Source organism: Haliotis cracherodii, unplaced genomic scaffold (genome assembly GCF_022045235.1).
Source record: "Haliotis cracherodii isolate W230 unplaced genomic scaffold, xgHalCrac1.p SCAF_6, whole genome shotgun sequence".
Classification (NCBI taxonomy): Eukaryota; Metazoa; Mollusca; class Gastropoda; order Lepetellida; family Haliotidae; genus Haliotis; species Haliotis cracherodii.
The window spans coordinates 10,053,621-10,076,004 of NW_027266319.1; the positions used below are offsets into that span (position 1 = coordinate 10,053,621).

The following is a 22,384-nucleotide window of genomic DNA, read 5'->3' on the forward strand; positions in this document are numbered from 1 at the left end:
ATTACTTGGGAACATTTACGTTGTGACAGAAACAGTTGAAAGGATTGACAATAACAAGTCTCTTTCTGTTAATTTAAACTTTATTTTATCACAACTGTTTATGTCAGAGACTGTCAGTGACGCAATTTTCAAATCAATAATCATTAATATTTCTTCCCATCAGCGATAGTTCCAATTATCAATCTTTTTAGCCAGCCCTATAACGCATAGAACCTGGTGTATCAAACAATGTGGCGGACATTGAGTAATCAATGCTGAAATATTTTCAATGTGAGAAAAAGACATAATCAAACATAGTTTGGGGCTTCAATACAAATAAGAAGCCCAGAAAAGAAAACTGTAATCAAAACTTTGATTTTAATATCTGAAGAGAAAATTGGATTTCAAAAACACCCATCGAGTTTGTCTTCATCCCAGGGCTGGACCATAATTCATCAAGAGGGTATTATCACACATCCAATGATCCAGATTCAAAAATTAAAAATGGTCTCCATACATCTGTAAAAGGATGTAATTTGTAATTGAAAAATGTAAAAAACAATTGATATTTACAGAACTGACTTATCCCAGGCAGGCTGACTACCTCAAAATGAAATCTGAAGGTCTAAGCAACATCAGTATTTGGCGCCAGTATTTTATGGTTGAAATGATCAGGAAATATAAAAAGGAAAACAATTTCAGTGACTGATGTAGTAAGTGAAGTTGTTGTAAGTAGTCGGCCATGTTTGTGTAAGCTGACTGTAGCAAGGCCAACACAGGCAACAGAGGAACACTTAAAACAGCTCGTCAGTGAGGATGAGTGAGTGAGTTGAGTTTAACGTTGCTTTTTACTGTATTCCAATCAAATCACGGCGTGTCAGCTTAATGTGGGGGGAAAGCCTGAAGTGATGCCAGTCTTAGACGTTTACCACTTCCGTGAAACCCACGAGCATGGGTATGGTGCTGACAAACCTAGAAACATAATCTGGTAGGCTCTGTCCAGATAACCACCAAGGAACTTGGACACGATGACCACCCAGGGACTTAGACATGATGACCACCCAGGGACTTGGACACAATGACCACCTAGGGACTTGGACATGATGACCACCCAGGGACTTGGATATGATGACCACCCAGGGACTTCGACACAATGACCACCCAGGGACTTAGACACAATGACCACCCAGGGACTTGGACACAATGACCACCCAGGGACTTGGACACAATGACCACCCAGGGACTTGGACACAATGACCACCCAGGGACTTGGACACGATGACCACCCAGGGACTTGGACACGATGACCACCCAGGGACTCGGACATGATGACCACCCAGGGACTTGGACATGATGACCACCCAGGGACTTGGACACAATGACCACCCAGGGACTTGGACACAATGACCACCCAGGGACTTGGACACGATGACCACCCATGGACTTGGACATGATGACCACCCATGGACTTGGACACGATGACCACCCAGGGAATTGGATACGATGACCACCCAGGGACTTGGACACAATGACCACCCAGGGACTTGGATATGATGACCACTCAGGGACTTGGACACAATGACCACCCAGGGACTTGGACATGATGACCACCCAGGGACTTGGATATGATGACCACCCAGGGACTTCGACACAATGACCACCTAGGGACTAAGGCACAATGACCACCCAGGGACTTGGACACAATGACCACCCAGGGACTTGGACACAATGACCACCTAGGGACTTGGACACGATGACCACCCAGGGACTTGGACACAATGACCACCCAGGGACTTGGACACGATGACCACCCAGGGACTTGGACACGATGACAACCCAGGGACTCGGACATGATGACCACCCAGGGACTTGGATATGATGACCACCCAGGGACTTGGATATGATGACCACCCAGGGACTTGGACACGATGACCACCCAGGGACTTGGATATGATGACCACCCAGGGACTTGGACATGATGACCACCCAGGGACTTGGACACGATGACCACCCAGGGACTTAGACACAATGACCACCCAGGGACTTGGACACAATGACCACCCAGGGACTTGGACACGATGACCACCCAGGGACTTGGATATGATGACCCACCAGGGACTTGGACACAATGACCACCCAGGGACTTGGACACAATGACCACCCGGGGACTTGGACACGATGACCACCCAGGGACTTGGACACGATGACCACCCAGGGACTTGGATATGATGACCCACCAGGGACTTGGACACAATGACCACCCAGGGACTTGGACACAATGACCACCCAGGGACTTGGACACGATGACCACCCAGGGACTTGGATATGATGACCCACCAGGGACTTGGACACAATGACCACCCAGGGACTTGGACACAATGACTACCCAGGGACTTGGACACAATGACCACCCAGGGACTTGGACACGATGACCACCCAGGGACTTGGACACAATGACCACCTAGGGACTTGGACACAATGACCACCCAGGGACTTGGACACAATGACCACCCAGGGACTTGGACACGATGACCACCCAGGGACTTGGATATGATGACCACCCAGGGACTTGGACACAATGACCACCCAGGGACTTGGACACAATGACCACCCAGGGACTTGGACATGATGACCACCCAGGGACTTCGACACAATGACCACCCAGGGACTTAGACACAATGACCACCCAGGGACTTGGACACAATGACCACCCAGGGACTTTGTCTCTTCATCCAAAAAAGGCAAAATGTGCTCCATCAGCTGGCAAGGTGATAGCTTTAGTTTCCTGGGATTCTGAAGGAACCCTACTGGTGGATGACCTCCCAAAAGGTCCAAACATATGTTATAAAGGCAACTGTGTGAGAATATGAAGCTAAACATTGTCGAAAACTCACTAAGGGTGTGTAGTTTTACCATGTCAGTGACTAGGGTTTTCAGTCTTTTGGAGGCTCAACTGATAAAATGGTACTATAGTAGTTTGTCCTTTGCCATTTTGAAACAATTCATCATTCAGGGGATGCTGTCTCTCAGCAGGGGTTATGTAACCTGGATCTGCCAAGAAGAGCGATGGGGAAGATTAAGAGCAGCAGCAAGCACAGCAATCAGGATCAGCCTACTGATACAACGCATCCATAGTGATCATCTTTCACAGTCTCAGCTTGTAAATTCAGATAGACCAACTCCATCAAACTCAGCAGTTAAAAAGTAGCTGACAAACTTCAACAATATTCAAAACTGAATATCTAAGGCTTTGTAAATATTGTAGAGAGAACGTGTATTTAACTGACAATAGGAGCAAAACATTGCACTTCATGCAAAGTCAAATACCTCCGATTTATTAGAAAATATAAACTTAAGAGATTACAATTTTGAAATAATTAATTATTTCTCCCTATTTGTCTGCTAAGGGCATTTAGTTTGAAATCAAAGATGATCCTTGTCCAGGTTTGACAAAATGTGAAGCGCAAAGTCTTGAAGCCCATTCTTGGTGTACCAACCACCATATTGCTGAAACTCTGCTGACACTGGTGCAAACTTCACCCACTCCCCCAAACCAGTGTGTGCTATCCCAGCAAGAATACTTAGGTATCAAGGGAAAATGCAGGCTCAACTTTGTAATTAAGGATAAAAATCTCTTCATCATGTTGCGGTTGATATCAGAAATTGATTTCTGACTATCTGGGTCAGTTGATTAAGTTCAAATATTTTCAGACTGAGCACCTCAAACTAGCTGCTCTCCCTTAGTAGCTTGCAATAACATCAAGCAACCATCAGTGGCAAAGCTAATTTCTTCTTACGAAAACAATAATTTGAAGCATAACACTCATGAAAAAGCCCAATCTGATTTCCCTCAGTCACCTAGGTACAGTCTCAAGGGGAAATTATGAGGTCATTATGAGGAAAGCTAAATGAAAGATGCTCAGCACATAGGGAACATGTGGATGAAGTTTGTGTTTTAACCTCAGGGGGCTGCAATAATGAAGACCAGATATAAACAAGATGGTGCTATACTTTCTTACAGCAACCCTCCTGTTATAACTTTATTGACAAGCACATCATATCAGGGTTACTCCAGAATTGGAATATTGTATATGGCTGATCCTGGCACTGCAAAGGGACACAACCCTGCATAGTGAATTTTGCACAGGCCATAAATGCTCCTCTTCTCTCAAGAAAAATATAAAGTATGACAACATATTTTTGCTACACTGACATACCTCAAGCTACCGATTTGAATAGCATGTGGACAAACATTTGAAGAAGAATGTCGAGGTCCTTGTGGGTGCTAAAATAGACCCATTAATGCCACAAGATTTTATCTGAATGTCAGGTTTCTTTTGATTGAAGATACCTTATGCCACAGACTGGAGATCACAAGGTGACAACACTACCCAACCTAAGTGTGGAAATGTCAAGTATTGCCTCTTCCCAAAGAGGCCTCCCATTTGACTTTGATAAGGTCAAACAAGATCAACTTCAGAGGCTAAACAAGGAACACATCACCTCATCAGCAGAAATATGTCAGGATCAAAACTGCCTCAACATAGAACACAACCAAAAGGTTAACGGTGGTGTGATCTGTTACCTCAGTAATCACCTTCCCACAATTCAATCAATGTCAATCGTTCTCTTCTCGATGTCTTTTAAGCATGATCTCATTACTGACACCAAAACAGCTTGCAATGGTGTTAGTAATCTTGCGACGTGATACAATTACTTGTCATACTGGAATTGGTGGTCAGGCTCGCTGACTTGGTTGAAACATCACAAGTCATCGTATCCCAATTGCATGGATCAATGTTCATGATGTCAATCACTGAATTGTCTGGTCCGTACTCGATTATTTACAAACTGCCGTCATATAGCTGGAATATTGATGAGTGCGGCATTAAACATCAAACAAATAAACATACATGTTATACTAAGTGATACAATGAAGTGTTTGGTTTGGTTTGTTGTTTAAGGCTGCACTCAGCAATATCCCAGCTATATGATTGCGGTTTGTAAATAATTGAGTCTGGACCAGACAATCAAGTGATTGATATCATGAGCATCGATTCACGCATCAACCAAGTCAGCGAGCCTGACTACCCGATCCTGATCTGACAAATTGTGGTCAGTGTCAAACACTGTTAAATGATATTTCTTCCATATAATCAATGTTCATCACAAAAGTAATTTATTGTAAAAAAGACTGCATAAATTCCTTGATTTGAAGTGGTTTAAAATAATTAGGTCAGCAAAAGTTCAGTAAGAAGGGTCAGCAAGTACAGAACAATATTTTATTACCCCTTCAACATTTCTTTCAAGACAGGAAATACTCACTTCATTTATAATTTAATAAAGCTGCACTACAACCATTTGATGCAGAAGATTTAATTAAGGAGAACTTTATGCGAGATTAATTTTAATGTTCTTATAAAAATTCAGCTGATTCATCAGAATTCACCATACATTGACAGCACAGTGAGTCAGGGGGAATATGCACTGCTGAATCGACAGCCAGAGTTACCAAGAGTCTGCTCCTGTAGTGAGCACACATATTATGCACAATAAGGCAGCAAGGCATATCATCCAAGCCAGACCATCAAGTGCAGGGGATATGACAAGCTTGGCTTGAAATTGCCGAGTTGACAAATATTCAGGCAACACCATGATAGGTGGTCAGTGTCACAAAAGAGCAGCATGGCGATGACGAAAAATGCTAGGTGATGGGGGCTTTACTTTCATACCAGAATACCATTACATGGGTATCTTGCACCCTTCAACTCTCCACGTTTACAAATAGCAGAGTCAGTGTGAACAGTCACTGAGCTGCTAAATCCATCTTCTCATGCACTTGATCCTCGGATAGAATATCCCATTATCATTGGTTGAACAGACATTATCATGTGATTATAAACATTGGCGGTCTCTTAATGTCTCGTCTGGCTATAAATGTTTCTTTCACCTACATGTTGGTGTTTCTCTCACAGTCTAAAAGATACCTTTGAGAAATGAGTAAAACCTGGTTCTACTTACTCCTGTGGCTATCCATCCAGGATTAATCTAGGACTCCACACTAGGTGCCCTTACTGCTTAAAAGGGAAAAATAATTATCTTGTTCAAATTAGAAGTTTTATGAAAGTTCTCATTTTTATTTCAGCGATATTTTAACATTGTATCATTAACACTGCATTCATTTATGTATTTCCATTTAATTATTCCAATTTGTGAATATGTAGTGATGTTTACTGCAGACTTGAGTCCAAATGGCCTCTGGGCAGGTCAAGATAAATCACTGCCAACCTCTTTCCCTCCCCCACTACCCATGAACAAATCAGGGTACAACCGAGCAACCACCCCTCACACTATCTACCCACCCTGCAACAATAGTCCCCCTAAATGTCACCCTGTCTTATCACTCTACCCTAAGGTTTTATCAGTGATTAAAATAAAAAATGAACAAAAATAAATTATTATTTTGAAAATCCCTTAGATTCAAACACCACAGCCCAAAACCTCGAAGATACCAGGACCCCTTTTTATTTTTAACAAGCCACTTCAGGAGAGAACTACTTTTTTTAAACCTCTCTTACCACCATGAATATATTTATTTCATCCTAACCCTCTTTCAATAAGCCATACAATGCTTGACTCCCTAACTACCCTAGACAGTCTCTCTCAGAGGGGCTTTTTGGTCCCGATACAGAGGTATCAGATGGAAGAAGGAGCTGTGTAAGCCAACAGATTATTCATGATAAAACACAGTATGATTTGTCAGTGTGCTTTCTTCAGCTCTTCATGTCAACATTCCAATTGTCGTGATAAGAACTTGATGGCAATAACCCCATATAACAAAAATTATATGAAAACATGTCAGTCTTGTGAAGGAATTCCCTACTGGATTCACTTGTTCTGGTGGAGAGCCACGATTAAATCCATGCTCCAACACTTTTTCTTCTTCGATGTGTCTGCAGATTTTATTTATCCCGTCACGATAATATTCTCATCATGCTTCGTATGACATAACTCATTTCAAACAGTGTCAATAAGAGTTATAACATTTCTTGCCACACTTCACAGAGTAAACTGAGGATCAAGTGTTATCATTCCTATTGTACAAAGTTTGCCAAGTACATATCAAACAAAGAATACCCTGGTTTTAGTATTACCCAGGCTAACTCCACCCTGAAAGATTACCCTGTACAGATTATTACACAGACTAACTCCACCCTGAAAGATTACGCTGTACAGATTATCACCCAGGCTAACTCCACCCTGAAAGATTACCCTGTACAGATTATTACCCAGGCTAACTCCACCCTGAAAGATTACCCTGTACAGATTATTACACAGACTAACTCCACCCTGAAAGATTACCCTGTACAGATTATTACACAGACTAACTCCACCCTGAAAGATTATCCTGTACAGATTATTACACAGACTAACTCCACCCTGAAAGATTACCCTGTACAGATTATTACACAGACTAACTCCACCCTGAAAGATTACCTTGTACAGATTATTACACAGACTAACTCCACTCTGAAAGATTACCCTGTACAGATTATTACACAGACTAACTCCACCCTGAAAGATTACCCTGTACAGATTATTACACAGACTAACTCCACCCTGAAAGATTACCCTGTACAGATTATTACACAGACTAACTCCACCCTGAAAGATTACCCTGTACAGATTATTACACAGACTAACTCCACCCTGAAAGATTACCCTGGTCACAATACTGCATTCTGGAAGACCATGCCAATATTCCTCGAGGTGTATATATCAAGTTAATTTCGTCCCACGGTACGCCACGGGAACAAATTACTAGTTCTTTGATGTTACCCATTGAAGGCTACCGACATAAATTCCTAATCAATCATGAAACAAACTTGATGATGATCAAACAAAACGCAATACAGTGGAGAGGGTCTGGAGCTCACCCGATTTATTTTTCTTCTCTTTTGCAACATCCAAAATCAAATTCTAAATAAATCTAAATAACGATTAAAGTAAGCGTACTTTCAAAACATCTTTTCCATGACAGCATATTGCAACAGGCTAACATATCATTTTCAATGGACCCAATACCTCAAAGCAGGTATTAATGACCAAACAGCAGACATCATCCTTCCAAAGTTTCAGCTTCTCAGAGTCTCAGAGTTTTGGAAGAAAAAATATAAATGAAAGAAAATGAATAGTGTCAGATATTGACACGTAGGGACTGTAAAAATGACTTATATTTGGAATGTTTCCAGCACATAACATCACAAGGAATATAAGTCTCTTGAATAAGTTTATTTCTTTGGCAATGAACAGATGTCATTTGAGACACCCCCATAAAAGCAATATGTGTTCCCCCAATTTTTAATCTAATCATGTTTTTTGTACTTCTGTACCTACCCTCGGGGGGAAGTCAGGCAGCCTTCCATGGTGTCCCAAATGTCTACTGAACAAAAAGGGCATCTCCAATACTGTTGCCATACCTAGATACAAATGGGAAATTTGAGCAGTATTTATCAACGCCATTGCTGGGATCAGTCCACGCAATTTCACTATCATTAAACATTTAGCCATTTTGATAGGTAGGAAGAACAAGCTAATTCAAGATTTCAAGATGGCTGGCATTGTGGCCATGTTGAAAATCATTCTATTTTCACAACTTTGCTATATCAGAGTTTTAAAATAACTGGGGTCATTTAAGATTTTTTTTCTCTTATTCAAGTGTCGCGACTCAAATTTTTTAACTTTTAACATAGTTGTTATGACAAGGACCCCTTTTATTCTTAATTTCAAAACCGAAATATAGCAGAAGCAGAAATAAAATTTTACCTCACACACTATAACAGAAATAAGACGACTTTGTCATAACAGTAATACAAAAAAATACAGATTTAGAAGGTCACCCGATAAAAGTTCTCAAGAAGAAGACCTCAATGACTTTCCTTCATTTCTAACAGCTACAATTTTGGCTTGAAAATTCAACTTATCGACGTGACTGAAATAACTTGACATATACACAATACGCACTGTCAACATTTCTATGATACTCCTTACTCACAGGTGACTTGATCGACAGGTTTATATCCATACCCGTGATTTATAACGATCTTCATACAAATAAAATTCAATTTATTATTGATGCACATTTCAGGTTGCTCAAATTGCGCTGATCAATGCTCTGCAGCTGCTTCAACTGTATCAGTGTGAAGACTACATCGTGTCCTTACTCCAGATGGTGAGAAATCACACGATGCCGAAAGGCCTCAGCTAAAAGGACAACTAGCAGAACAAAGCCGTCACCAAGAGAAGTCAGCACTGTCAACTAAGTACTCCATTAATCATATTATCTAAACACACATTCTTGCATACAGCCAGCTCAGACACCACTACTGTATAGACACTGTGAGTTTGGTGTGTTAGTTGAGTGAGTGAGTGAGTTTGGTGTGTTAGTTGAGTGAGTGAGTTGAGTGAATTTGGTGTGTTAGTTGAGTGAGTGAGTGAGTTGGGTGTGTTGGTTGAGTGAGTGAGTTGAGCGATTTTGGTGTGTTAGTTGAGTGAGTGAGTTTGGCTTAATACTGCATTGAACACTATTTCAGTTCTATTTATTTGGGTCTGTGCATGTGAGTGAGTGAGAATGGTTTTACACCGCTTTTAGCAATATTCCAGCAATATCACGCCGGAGGACACCAGAAATGGGCTTCACACATTGTACCCATATTGGCGTGACAAACGAATGCTTTAACTACATTAGGCTACCCAACCGTCCATCAGTGCATGTATTTGGCAACCTCATACAAAGAAAACTACTAATTGCACCCTAGACTAACATCTAGTCTCTGAAATGAACATACTGTACAGAAAAAAACAGTATCTTAATAAAAATATAATAAAAAGGAGCCCAGGGACTCTCTTCATTTTCAGATACTGAAGAATTGTATGATCTAGACTTGCCAAACATTATAGACTTGCATGTATCAGGGTCTGTAAGACAGACTAATTGCACCCCTAAGTACTTTCTCCTATTCATATATTGTAATACTGAGAAATGTAGCTTCTTTATGTGTATTTTGGGCCATTTGCCTCTATACTGAATAAATTGTCTTGTCTATTTATTTGTTTGATAAATCACACTTTTCGAGATGTTGCAGAAATTTGTGGTCCATCAACAAGCAGCCATGCAAAAAAGTGACCAAATCTCAGGCAGTCACATGTAAGTGTAGCAGGGATCTGACTCACATAAACGTCAGTTATTTCCTCTACTGGTAAATCAGTGGTCACTCCGACTGAGCACGCTGTGGGGTGACACTTTCCTGCTTATCATGCAGTGTTCCTGCTGGCTCTGGAAACTGCCAGTCCTTGTGGACTCTAAAAATTACCACTACCCCCTCATTTTTGCGAGTCCCAACTTTCAACAAATGAAAAAATGTATGAAAATTATTTGGTTTTAATTCATTCAACTTCATGTTCAGTGCAAAGACGGCATCTCTGAAGTAACTTATTAGATCTATACATCATTCACACAAACTTCAGTCACAATTTTCTCTTTATTTTTTAACATTTCGAGAAAAGGTCGCTACAACTGGATATTTAACCTAGAAATAGACAAGGGGAAACCCTGGTGGTAACAGACAAGCTGACCTTTTTCTTTTAAATGAATATCACCGTTGTTTTGTTCAACAACCAAGATTTATAAGTACCTTATTTGCCCGTCCACAGGGACTGGCAGGCACATGAATTACCAGTCCAAGCCTAATTTTACCAGTAAAAAACTGGTAATTACCGGTAAACAGGAACACTGTCATGACCAAATAGACATGTCACTGTATCTTGATGTCTGATGCAGGAATATGATATACTTCCAGTCTGTGCCACAAACAGCTGAGCCTGAACCAGACACTTGACATTATCTTCCACACATGACATTATCTTCAGCAAACGTTTAGTGTTCAGGCATGGGCTAAATATTAGCAAAGCTTACGATACCTAAACAAATTTTACTCGACTATGTTTGTCTGTTTGTTGTTTAACGCTTCACTCAGCAATATTCCAGCTACATGATGGCGGTCTGTAAAATAATCAAGTCTGGACCAGACAATACAGTGACTAACATCATGAGCATCAATCCGCGCAACTGGGATCGATGACATGTATCAACCAAGTCAGCGAGTCTGACCACCCGATCGCATTTTTTGCCTTTTATGAAAGCATATAAGTCGCCTTTTTCGGCACGTATGGGTTGCTGAAGACCTATTCTACCCCGGAATCTTCACTGGTATACTCGACTATGACTATCTAGTGGTTTTAGTGACCTACTGCAATTCGGCGGGATGAGCGAACGCTTTAACCACAAGGCTACCCCACCGCCCCTTTTGTAGTGAAGACTGAGCACACAATTTCTTAAAAATATCCCCAAAAAATATTCATTATCGCTCACTTTTATCGTTCAGAAGAGTTTCACATACTTCTGTTATTATCTGCTCAAGAGATTGTCTACTCAATATTAGAAGACTGTGTCTTACTCATTTGGATGGTCTGCTCTATTTTAGAGGATGTGCAGAGTGTGTTGCTTATTTGGAAATCACCAACTGTTTCATGTGTAATGAAAATTAGAAACAGGAAACAGATAACCAAAGATAAATTGTAATTTGAAATAATCCCTCGTTTTCCTGACAATTAACACTGTGAGTAAGTACTGAGCAAGTCTGCCCTCACCCAGGAAGTGAGCAGTGTTAGGCGGACATCCATTCAATGAATATTGACTTCACCTGTCGTGAACTTGATGACCATGTGTCTACATCCAACAGTTCTGTGCAAGTACATTAGCACAACCGATTGCCCTACAAATGATCAATTTTCTACACCTGATTAATCAATTAGAAACATAATTGACAAATCTTCACAACATTCTCACGGTCCCCGATTCTACAAAAAGTGACACATGTTCTGATCAACTTCAAAAAAACAAGCAAAGAATTTACTAAATAAACTCAATACAAATGCACTGTGATGGAAGTTGACAAGAATGTACAACATGGACACAACAAATTGATTTCTTATTCATCACAAACACATGCCTCAAGTCTGTGACTTTGGCTACTAGTCCGTGGCCTGAGTCAAATAAACTTTCCTTTGGTCTAGTAAGCTTTGTTCTCAAAAATCCATACATTAACACTAAAATCTAATGTCAAGTGACAGGTTCGGACGAGTTGACTTAAAAGTTGTTGGCACAGACTGTGTCTCCTTAATCTAAAACAAGAATTCTTGGATGTATCACTGGAAAACTCAAATTTATATTTAGATACAAATTAAAAATTAAAAAAGATCAACATAAGGATTCACAAAATGGAAATAAAAGTGGCGGGTAAGTTCAGTTTAACGCTACTTTAATAAATTGTGTTTCAGTTATATTACATTCTACCATGAATTGCTTGATTCTGATTGGTCAATCAGATTATCAAATCAAAATAACCCCAATCGGAAGGATTTCTAAAAATTTGTATGTCCAATTCTAGGTTACAAAATGCAAAGCTGCATTTAATACACTATCCAAAGGATGTGTGACAACACATTTTGTGCAGAAAACACAACAGAAATTGACTGAGCGAGTGTGTTTCAAGTGTGGTGTAGATCTTAACCTTGATAGGCTTGTTTACCCTTCTTTAGGGGTGCCCACTTCATGATGGCTTACAAAGTAGCCGTGCTACACACATTCTCAGTTATAATAACATTGCAAAACCCTTCAAAATGGCAAATTTCTACTAGTCCCTATGATACCTTAACTTTAACTATTGACCAGTTTGGCTAGGAATATAAGACTGGTGCCAATTTCTCATTCTATGCCTGCCATAACACAAGTAAAGCATACAGATATAAAAGAAAATAATGTTCAAGCACATGAAGCGCCATTATTTGTTTAAAGGCTATTATCAGTGTTTCCTGAACTGAAATGAACAACCCATTCAAAACAATGGACAAACTCCATGCCGCTCCACTCACTTAATCTTCGCCAACCCAAAAGAGTTCATGTTTAATTTGTCAAGATGAAGATACACGTACCACGCTAAATTAAACATTTGAAACCTCACTCTGCATGTCGTGTTCCAAATTCAACTATGCGTGGTTGAATCACAAATAACCAAGCTAAAAACTGAAAACACAGTACATTTATCTTCTTTAGTATACCGTATTTGACGTAATAAGCGCCAGGGCGCTCCATGTTATCACTAATCAGGCATGTAGACTTTCTTATTCAATTTCCATCCCTGCATCTACCTATTGAGAGAAATGGTAGTCCACAAGAAAAGTTGTTTCTGAATTCTACTCAGTCTCCGACAGGCAGACTTTAGTTAATTTCAAACCCTGCATTGTGGATCTACTGTTGTTCTGCAAGTGAACTGTCTGACAATACCCCACATTTGGGGACTCGTCACCACAAAGAACACCATGAAAACAGTCAGCCTAGAGAGCAAGCTCATGCCTGTGGTTCTCAAGTATTGGATCACACACGTAATCGTGATGGACTAAATTATGCAAGAATGCAAGAAGGTCAACTGGCATTAGCTGGGCTTGATCCAGGTGCACGGAGTAGTTTGTGTAATTACTTTTTTACAGACAGACGATATTTGGTTACTCACATAGTTAGAAAGATGAATAATTAAAACAACAGATATGAACGGTTTTTTTTCCTTTTAAAGAAGTGATTATCAAAGAAAGTATTTATGGTTCCAGATTAACAAATCTTTAATGAACATCTTTGAAACTAGCGTGCATTATCATGATCAAGCGGAATCGGTAGAAGAAATACATGATGAAACCAAAGATAAGGATTTATCTCAGATTCCAAACTACTAACAGCCCTTGGCAAGAAAACTGGGTTATTTTGTTTAAGATTGAGACTTTATTCAAAGTTCCTATATTCTAAAATTCATATGTAATTATGTACACGTATATTACATTACATATAATAACGTAAACCTAAGCATTAAAGCCCCTTCCTCCTTATTGGTCCAGCTATCAGTGAAATATAAGTCAACCCGACCCATCCATCACATTAGATATAACTATATTAATATGAAGTGGGAAAATTTAAATTCCAATTTGGGAATTGTTACTACTTCTTCCTGGAGATATTGGGCCGAATACCAGCCTCCGAGCAGGTCTTGATTAACCCCTGCAAAGGCATCACTGTCCCGAGTGAATATTAAATATATCCTTCAAATAAATAAATAAATAACTGTGGACCTCTGCATAAAAAGGCCATTGGTCAGTAGTAACAGTACTTTTTATATTCGGTTTTGGATTCGTAGGAATTATATATATTTTAAAAATCTTGGTTGTTGAATCTGACTGTTCAAATAAAGATGGAAGGGGGTTAGTGTGCATTCTGTGCTCGGTACACTTGTAAACTACCGTACCCAATTCACACTTTACTTTGGATGCACATACTATTAGGGCAAAACACTCACCGTCTTTAAACATGCTTAACAGATTTTTCAACGTATTTTAACAACATATGGTTGAAAGGTTCATCTATAAAAAACATCATAATTGCTTTATGTTCATGAGAACAGCGACCACATCATTTAGCAAATCTTTTAAAACATATTTCCCTGAAATTCATTGATGACATCCTACAGTGCTATGACCTTACAAGTTTTACAATGTTGTGTCTGGTCTAGACAGTTATTAACTGTGGCCGCCATCATGTAACTTGGAATATTGCTGACTGGGGTCCTACAAATGTAGACATGCCTGATCATAACCAAACTCTAACTCCACGATACACATAACTGCACGCTGCATCAACACAGTGGACACCTGAACCCATTCACCTGTACATTACACAGATACCTTTAAAGTTTCAACTGCCTCTTCAAGATAGCCACTGGCTTGTGTGCAGCCATGAAACTCTCTTAGTGCGTTCTTTGAACAGACGTAAGATAAAATTCAACTTCAAAGCACAATGAACTAACCTACTGGCCATTTAGGCTGATTAATTAATTCCTTAATTGAGGACGCAGGGAGGCATCAGCGCCATATCGCAGCATGCCTTAAAGTACACAGCCTTCAAGTGGGGCTGTTCCGAGAGGCAGTAATGCTAATATTCAATTTCCTTGTAATGGTTTATACACTTTGGAGCCTTTACGGACATCTGCTACCAATGTTCGAGACCAATCTATTTGTAAGGCTGCCAAGTAGCTTAATACCCTCCTCCCTAGAATATTACCATACATATTTCTTCATCAAGAGGTCTGGGAACAGTGGAAGAATTGAGTGATCTACCTCTGGTGAAACCTCCATGGTCTGATGAGAAATGAATAGATAGTGTAAAACTTAAAACGAGAGCCTGACTTTTCTGAAATATCCCCTGGGCACTTATCTTTTAGTTAACAGTAACTAGAGTGTGTATGTGCATGTGTTTGTTGTTAACGCTGCACTCAGCAATATTTTGTCTGTGCGACAGCAGTCTATAAATAATCTGGACCAGACAACCCAGTGATTGATATTCTGAGGTATGATCCACACTGTTGGGTACAATGACATGCCATCAACCTAGTCACCAGGCCTGACCACCCAATTCATGAAGCTGCCTCTGACGACCAGTAAGGGCTGCTGCATTCCCATCCAAACCCAGCATCCCAACAAGGGAAACATAGTAAATAGATTACACAGACACCCAGGTGACTAACGGGATGGGGTGGTCAGGCTCACTGACTTGGTTGAGGCATGTCATTCTCAATTGCCTGGATCGATGCTTATGATGTTAATCACTGGATTGTCTGGTCCAGACTCAATTATTTACAGACCGCCATCATATAGCTGGAATATTGCTGAGTGCGGAGTTAAACAACAAACAAACACACACAAAAAACACACCCAGGTGACCACATAACTGACTGGCAACTGACGAAAATTACCATGATATGCAAATAGAGTTATAATGTTCATAAAGGCGGCTAGAGCATCCGTCATTTACACAGACAGTTCAGCTTTGTGAAGAAATGTTTTGGATAAGAATCCCTCTTACAAAATTCTTGTGATATTATCAATAGTTACAGCTTTCAAAACTCGACTCACGTTGCAACAAGTCAGAATCATTCCATATAAATAAATATAGGACAAAATGTAGGGCGATTATTTTAAAGGTTAACAAGTATTTGAATTTTTCCATATACATAAATATAGGACAAAATGAAGGGCGATTATTTTAAAGGTTACAAATGCTGCTAAAATGTTGACACAGACACTACATTGTTTGACAAGTGACAGTTCAAGTTTGTCGACAAATGCAAGCTAAAACCTCTGGGTCACACTGAGCCCCAAACGCATACAAAGGTACAGGTATTATTTTCAACATTTTTCTCTCTTTCACATGTACACTGATATTGCTAATAGAGTGAGTGAGTATGGTTTTACGCCGCTTTTAGCAATATTCCAGCAATATCACGGCGGGGGACACCAGAAATGGGCTTCAGACATTGTACCCATGTCAGAGGGTCAGCGGTTACAGCCACAGAAAAGACTTAAAAATTAGTTTACATTTTTCACACCCTTGACTTAGTTCTTCAGTGGCATAAATATACAATTAGGACTTGAAAATTTAACTCTAATAGATGTTTGACGAAGATTGTAGTAAAATATTAATACAGTAAACAATGGTTATAACAAACTCAAAGGAACCACAAATATTAGTTTGTTATAACCATATTTCGATATAAGTACATATACAGCAAATGGCCGGGGCAAAAATAACAGTTTGTAATAATCCCCATTTTGTTAAAAGCATGTTCATTATAAACATAGGTTACTGTATATACTAGATAATAAGTAGATGTACTACAATAATACAACAACTTGTGCAAAATAAGTGTCTGCCTGTGTGTCCATTGACTGGTGCATTATTAAGTCTATCAGTCTGGTTAGTGAAAATAAAATCTAGGTAGCATGAACAGCCAGGGGTAGAAACTAACATATTTAGTCCACTAGTCCTTATAATGATAACATATAGCAAAACACTTAGAAATGGCAAATTTCTACTAGTCCTTATGATACCTTAACTATAATGGGCAGTTATAGGCCTCCCCCGACTACAGGACAAGTGCCAACGCTGTCAGCTAGCATAATTTTCAATCTTGTGGACTATAATATAAGTGATTTCCTTCTACAGAGGTCAGTAGATTTTAAATGGCTGATTTCAGGGAAATGTGATGTAAATATTTGTCATGCTTGTGATGGTTCCTTGTCACTAGATCTACAAGTGACTGAAACCTGTTTGATGTTGACTCAGATTGAACTTCTAACACTGTTAAAACTTGAATAAATTTTCTCTATCTGCAACCAGATTTCTCCTTCTATTTGGTCATGTAAAAATATCTGGCTACTCAAATCCCAAATTGGCAAGAAAAAATATCTAGCAATCCTGGCTGGCTAGTACTGTTGAACAATTATTTCACACACTGCCTCTACACCACATTAAAAGCAAACCATTGAATTACCTATGGACTTATAATATACGCTCCACGCCAGGCAGTTTTCAACATACGTCATTAAATTTTATCGGTCCCCTGGCATGTTTGACTTCTAATGCTGTGGCAGAAAATACACCTGATAACATTTGCCAAGTGCCGAGATCCAAGCTCTGGAAATAGTAACATCATCACTTCCAGATAAAATAGATGATGCATGACGTCAACAGCTGCACGCGCTCATACTTTTTAGAACATCTTGGAAATCTTTAAAACTTTCAACTTTCATCTTGTGACATGTAATTTGGAAGCTTCAATAACTTTGTGTATGTGAAGGAACATTTTTTTCTTGGTTTTCAGACCTCTAGTTTCACATGAATGAACAAACTTGGTTTGAAGGAGTTTTGAACAGTTATTTAATCAGAATTCAAAGAGCATGACAGATGAATAGAGGGGGGAATGACATGTCACAGGCATCAACAAGCTTGGCGAAATCCATGGTATGGTGCTATAAACACAGCAGGATTCTAACCCTTAATTAGGCCGTGTACAAAATAAGGGAGACACTTGGATCATGACAGTGACTACTGGGTCTACGAGGACGACGACAGATTCATGGAAGACTGAGAGATTCCCTGAGGAAGGTGCTGCATTCTGGGGGAGAATGTTCTTGTTGATTTCTCATCCAATAGATGGTGTGTGTGACAGACAGACAGACGGACAGTATCTTCTCATGGTAAACAATTAACCACTTTCCATTGAACGTATATCATTATGTCTGAAGTATATAGACATTTTTCTATGTCACAGTTACATCTTATGATTGAAGTTAACTATAGAATTCTTATGATGACATGTTAATAGAGGTATTCAAAATTATACAAAGATGATATTTCCCCAGCATTATGATGGCTGGAGCAATGCAGCACAAAACTCTGACCACTCACTTACAAACAATATGAACATTCATATTTAGAAAACAACATATTTTCATATAATAAATATGTTCAATACAAAACTAAAAGTGTTCCTATTTAAATGCTTCCATAACTTCATGACAAGATATATGATTAAAGACAAGGAAAATGATGTTGATGACCAAGGCTCTACATATTCTACAAAGTCCCATCCATATCTTACAAAGTATGTAGCTTGCCTTCATTAGATCATAAAGCGAGAAACCAGCCCTGAACATGCATTTTTTTTAAATCTGTCCAAAAAGCCAGTCAGCTCCAAGTGTGTTAAATTTCACACATTTCACATGCAGCCATTACTTAAAACACTAAAAGCTTTTAGCCTAAAGCCACAGCATGCTCAAGTATGCATTGAACATGTGCTTTTTGAAATCCTGTTTTTGTTATGGAACTACTGGACAAAAAAATCAGCATAAAACACTCTATAATTGTAACTATTGTCTGCATTTAACTACTGCAATCCTGTGTATTGAACTCAGTGCTGGAAATTAGTACTATTTGTATCGCACTTAATGCTTTAACAACTGTGCATGATCCTCATGACCAGCAGAATACAGAACAATTTAGAGGTGATTGAAGACTAAAGTCCTCGAAATAAAATGTTATATACAAATAATTCCATAACAAAACCCTGGAGTATTAAAGAAACCTCAAGTCTCTAAAATTCTCAGACTAGAAGTGAGGATGGGATGGGTGTATATATGCAGCTTCAGCTGTCTTAGAATGGTATGAGTATATATATGCCGCTGGAGTTAAGAATGGTATGAATATAGATGATGCTGCTGGGGCTGAGAATGGTATGAGTGTATATATGCCGCTTGAGCTAGGAATGGGATGAGTATTGATATGCCGCTTGAGCTGAGAATGGGATGAGAATTTAAATGCCGCTTGAGCTGAGAATGGGATGAGTGTATATATGCCGCTTGAGCTAGGAATGGGATGAGTATTAATATGCCACTTGAGCTGAGAATGGGATGAGTATTTAAATGCCGCTTGAGCTGAGAATGGGATGAGTATTTAAATGCCGCTTGAGCTGAGAATGGGATGAGTATTTAAATGCCGCTTGAGCTGAGAATTGGATGCTAAGGATGGGGGTGATTGTGGGGTACATTAATACTGTCAGTGTTACATTATGGGATTTAGGATCATCTTAACGTTAAGATTGCTTTGTGTAACAGGGCCATGGTTAACTACTCTCCCTATGCAATAGATCAAACACTGATATGAAAGGCAACAGTATGTATGATTACAATACCATCACCGCAACAGGACAACTGTGACAACATCATTTGTATCTTTCCCTTGCCACAATTTAGATCATTGATCTTATTCGATATAATCATTGATGTATTTAAGGCTTAACACCTAATCCAATTCCGAAGGTCCAGTAGATTACCTAGTGGTGGTGTAAATGCTGATCAGACACTGACACCGAGTTAAGAAAGTGGTCTGAATGGAGACTCATGTCTCTTCAAATTAGATTGGTTTGTTGTTTAACACCGCACTCAGCAATACTCCAACTATATGACGCGGCCTGTAAATAATCGAGTCTGGTCCAGACAATCCAGTGATTGATATCACGGTCAAATTAGGTATAGGTGGGATAAATATCATTTGTATTTATGACGATGTATGAGGGAGGGGAGTGGGGGGGGGGGGGGGGGGGGGGGGGGGGGGGGGAAATCACTATTTTACATGTATCATAACCATGTAGAGTTTAGCGCGGTGTCCATGTGAACGATCAACACTTTAACTTGTAACTGATGCGCTGCCATTGGCTTTGGACAAATGAAATGTAGTTCTGTAAATTGTTACACCCAAACGGAAGTTGAAAAAATGACATGAGGTAATATGATATATTGTTGACGCTTCTTCATGAGAGACAATAAACATCTACTTAATAATGTGTGGTTGGCAATCAGCATAAGGAATCGTTACGACCAATTAGCAGGTAAACAGTAAAGGAATCTTTCACCATAATGAGAATTCCCTATGTTGCTTGTATGTTCTTCCACTTATCTCAAAAGCAGCGTGCGATCCTGGAAATGCGTTTGTACTGCTAAGGGTCAAGTATTTTGGAAGTAGGAAGCTGCTTTTGGAATTGACTAGTTTCTGTCTTGAGATAATTATTCCAGTTGATGCATTAGGCACAACAAAGGCTGTTGTCTAATTTCTGTTCCTCATAATTTCAAATACATATGCTCAAAACAGACATGTAATGATAAACCCTCTAAAAACAGACAGGAACTGCATGGTGATTCACAAATCTTTCACGATCCTGCCAAAATGACTGTTCTGGTGCTATTCGCGTCCCCTCCTACACACAGATCCTATGTCTAAACTCGACTCATCTTTTACACAGCTCCAGCACAGATGATAAATAGTTTAATGTAACTGTTTGGAACAAAGAAAAATATCTCTCCAAAACCTCCAGTTACTTGATTAGAGCAAATGAATCAGAAAAATATGTGACGAAAAGATGCAGTTGATAAGAGAAATGCTATTAAAACATCCCTGTGTAGATAAGAGAAGATTTGTTACACCAATCCCTTTACGTTGCATTCCTCTGCATTTATGCGGAAAAACTGCATCCATATATAACCATTATGGAATTAAAACATGTGAAACTCAATTACAGCATGGATGAATATTTGGCCTCACATACAAGAGCATGTCACATCTGATTAACAAGTCTCTTCCCTGTCAATGAGAATAGTGTCTGTTTACGTTTACGTATTGTAACAAATACAATTACGACATCTGAATGCTAAACATGTTGTGTAGCTATAGTATCAATGGTGAGGGCATCCACACAGTGTAATGTAAAGGATCGCTGGCACATTGAGTTATATCATAATATGGCCAGTTAACACCGTGAAATGTCATTCACAAAGGAAATCAGTGAGGCATGTAACTGTCTGGAAGAGGAGGAGGGGTGGGCAATCAGTGCTCTATGGGAATGACCTGTACTCTGTACTTAGCGGCGTCTTGGTAGTTTCATAACAGAGGCGTCTATTATCACAGCATGGAGGGTGATCAAATCTGAAATTCCATCATGATTGCCTAGATTTGATACTGTCATCACATGGGGTAGCTCCTCATTCATTCGTAACGAGCTGTCAACTCTGTTAAAGTCACATAAACAATTTATTTCAGTCATAATAGCAACGATTTTGACAGGCAATATAAACTGTCTTACCTCTCAAACTCTGAATCTTTTCGAGAATAATCCGCTCCTTGTTAGTTGTGTAAGCTGTATATAGTCTCCGTCGAAACAGGACAAATCCGGTGTAACACGTTACCAAAAAATACAGCCCCAAAACGGCATACGCTATCTTTCTAAACGTAAACCTCATGACGCCATATTGTACACACAAACACTTTCACAGAATCCAGGTAGACCCCTGATTTTCAAACATTGCTGATTTCGCGCCTTGACTTATGATATACCTCTCAGGCAGGCATAGTTTGTGTATGAAGCTTCCTTCTTCTGCCGATCTCACGAACTATCGACCGTTCGTGTCGCGCTCGGCGGAAGCAATCCTCCTACACATCAAAATACACACAACGTGAAAGTCACATGACCAGAAGCGAGATCCGCCGGAAGCTACTTGCATGACAACATTCAATCTTACTCCTTCCGCGCGCATCTGCTGGACTAGATGGTCGGCAATGTTTACGCTGGTGTTGACTTAAAAGTTTCTCTGGAGCAATTAACTAAAAACAATAGGCGATGTATTGGTTGCGGTGTGGTGCACAACATACAATATTCAATCTCAAAATCTTTTCAAGGGTAAACATTAAGCCATAAATTATCTACACAAACTGAAATGAAGATAATTCCCTATTTAAACACGTGCACTCGTTGATAAAAATGGTTAATACAAAGATATCACTGTTAATGTCTTTAAGAGAAAATATGCATAGAAAACACTTAAATCATGAAATTATTAAGTGTGGAAGAATCTA

General features: G+C 39.5%; 1 protein-coding gene across 1 annotated transcript in view; it reads right to left on the minus strand.

The window, feature by feature from the left end:
* Positions 1-21,968, minus strand: part of LOC139444840 (ribitol-5-phosphate xylosyltransferase 1-like) — a 191,040-nt gene extending 169,072 nt beyond the window's left edge. Inside the window, exon 1 of the mRNA XM_071225820.1 lies at positions 21,615-21,968. Coding sequence (XP_071081921.1) covers positions 21,615-21,771 — 157 coding nt within the window. The 5' untranslated portion in view covers positions 21,772-21,968. The remainder of the gene's footprint in view (positions 1-21,614) is intronic.
* Between the last annotated feature and the right edge of the window lie 416 nt (positions 21,969-22,384).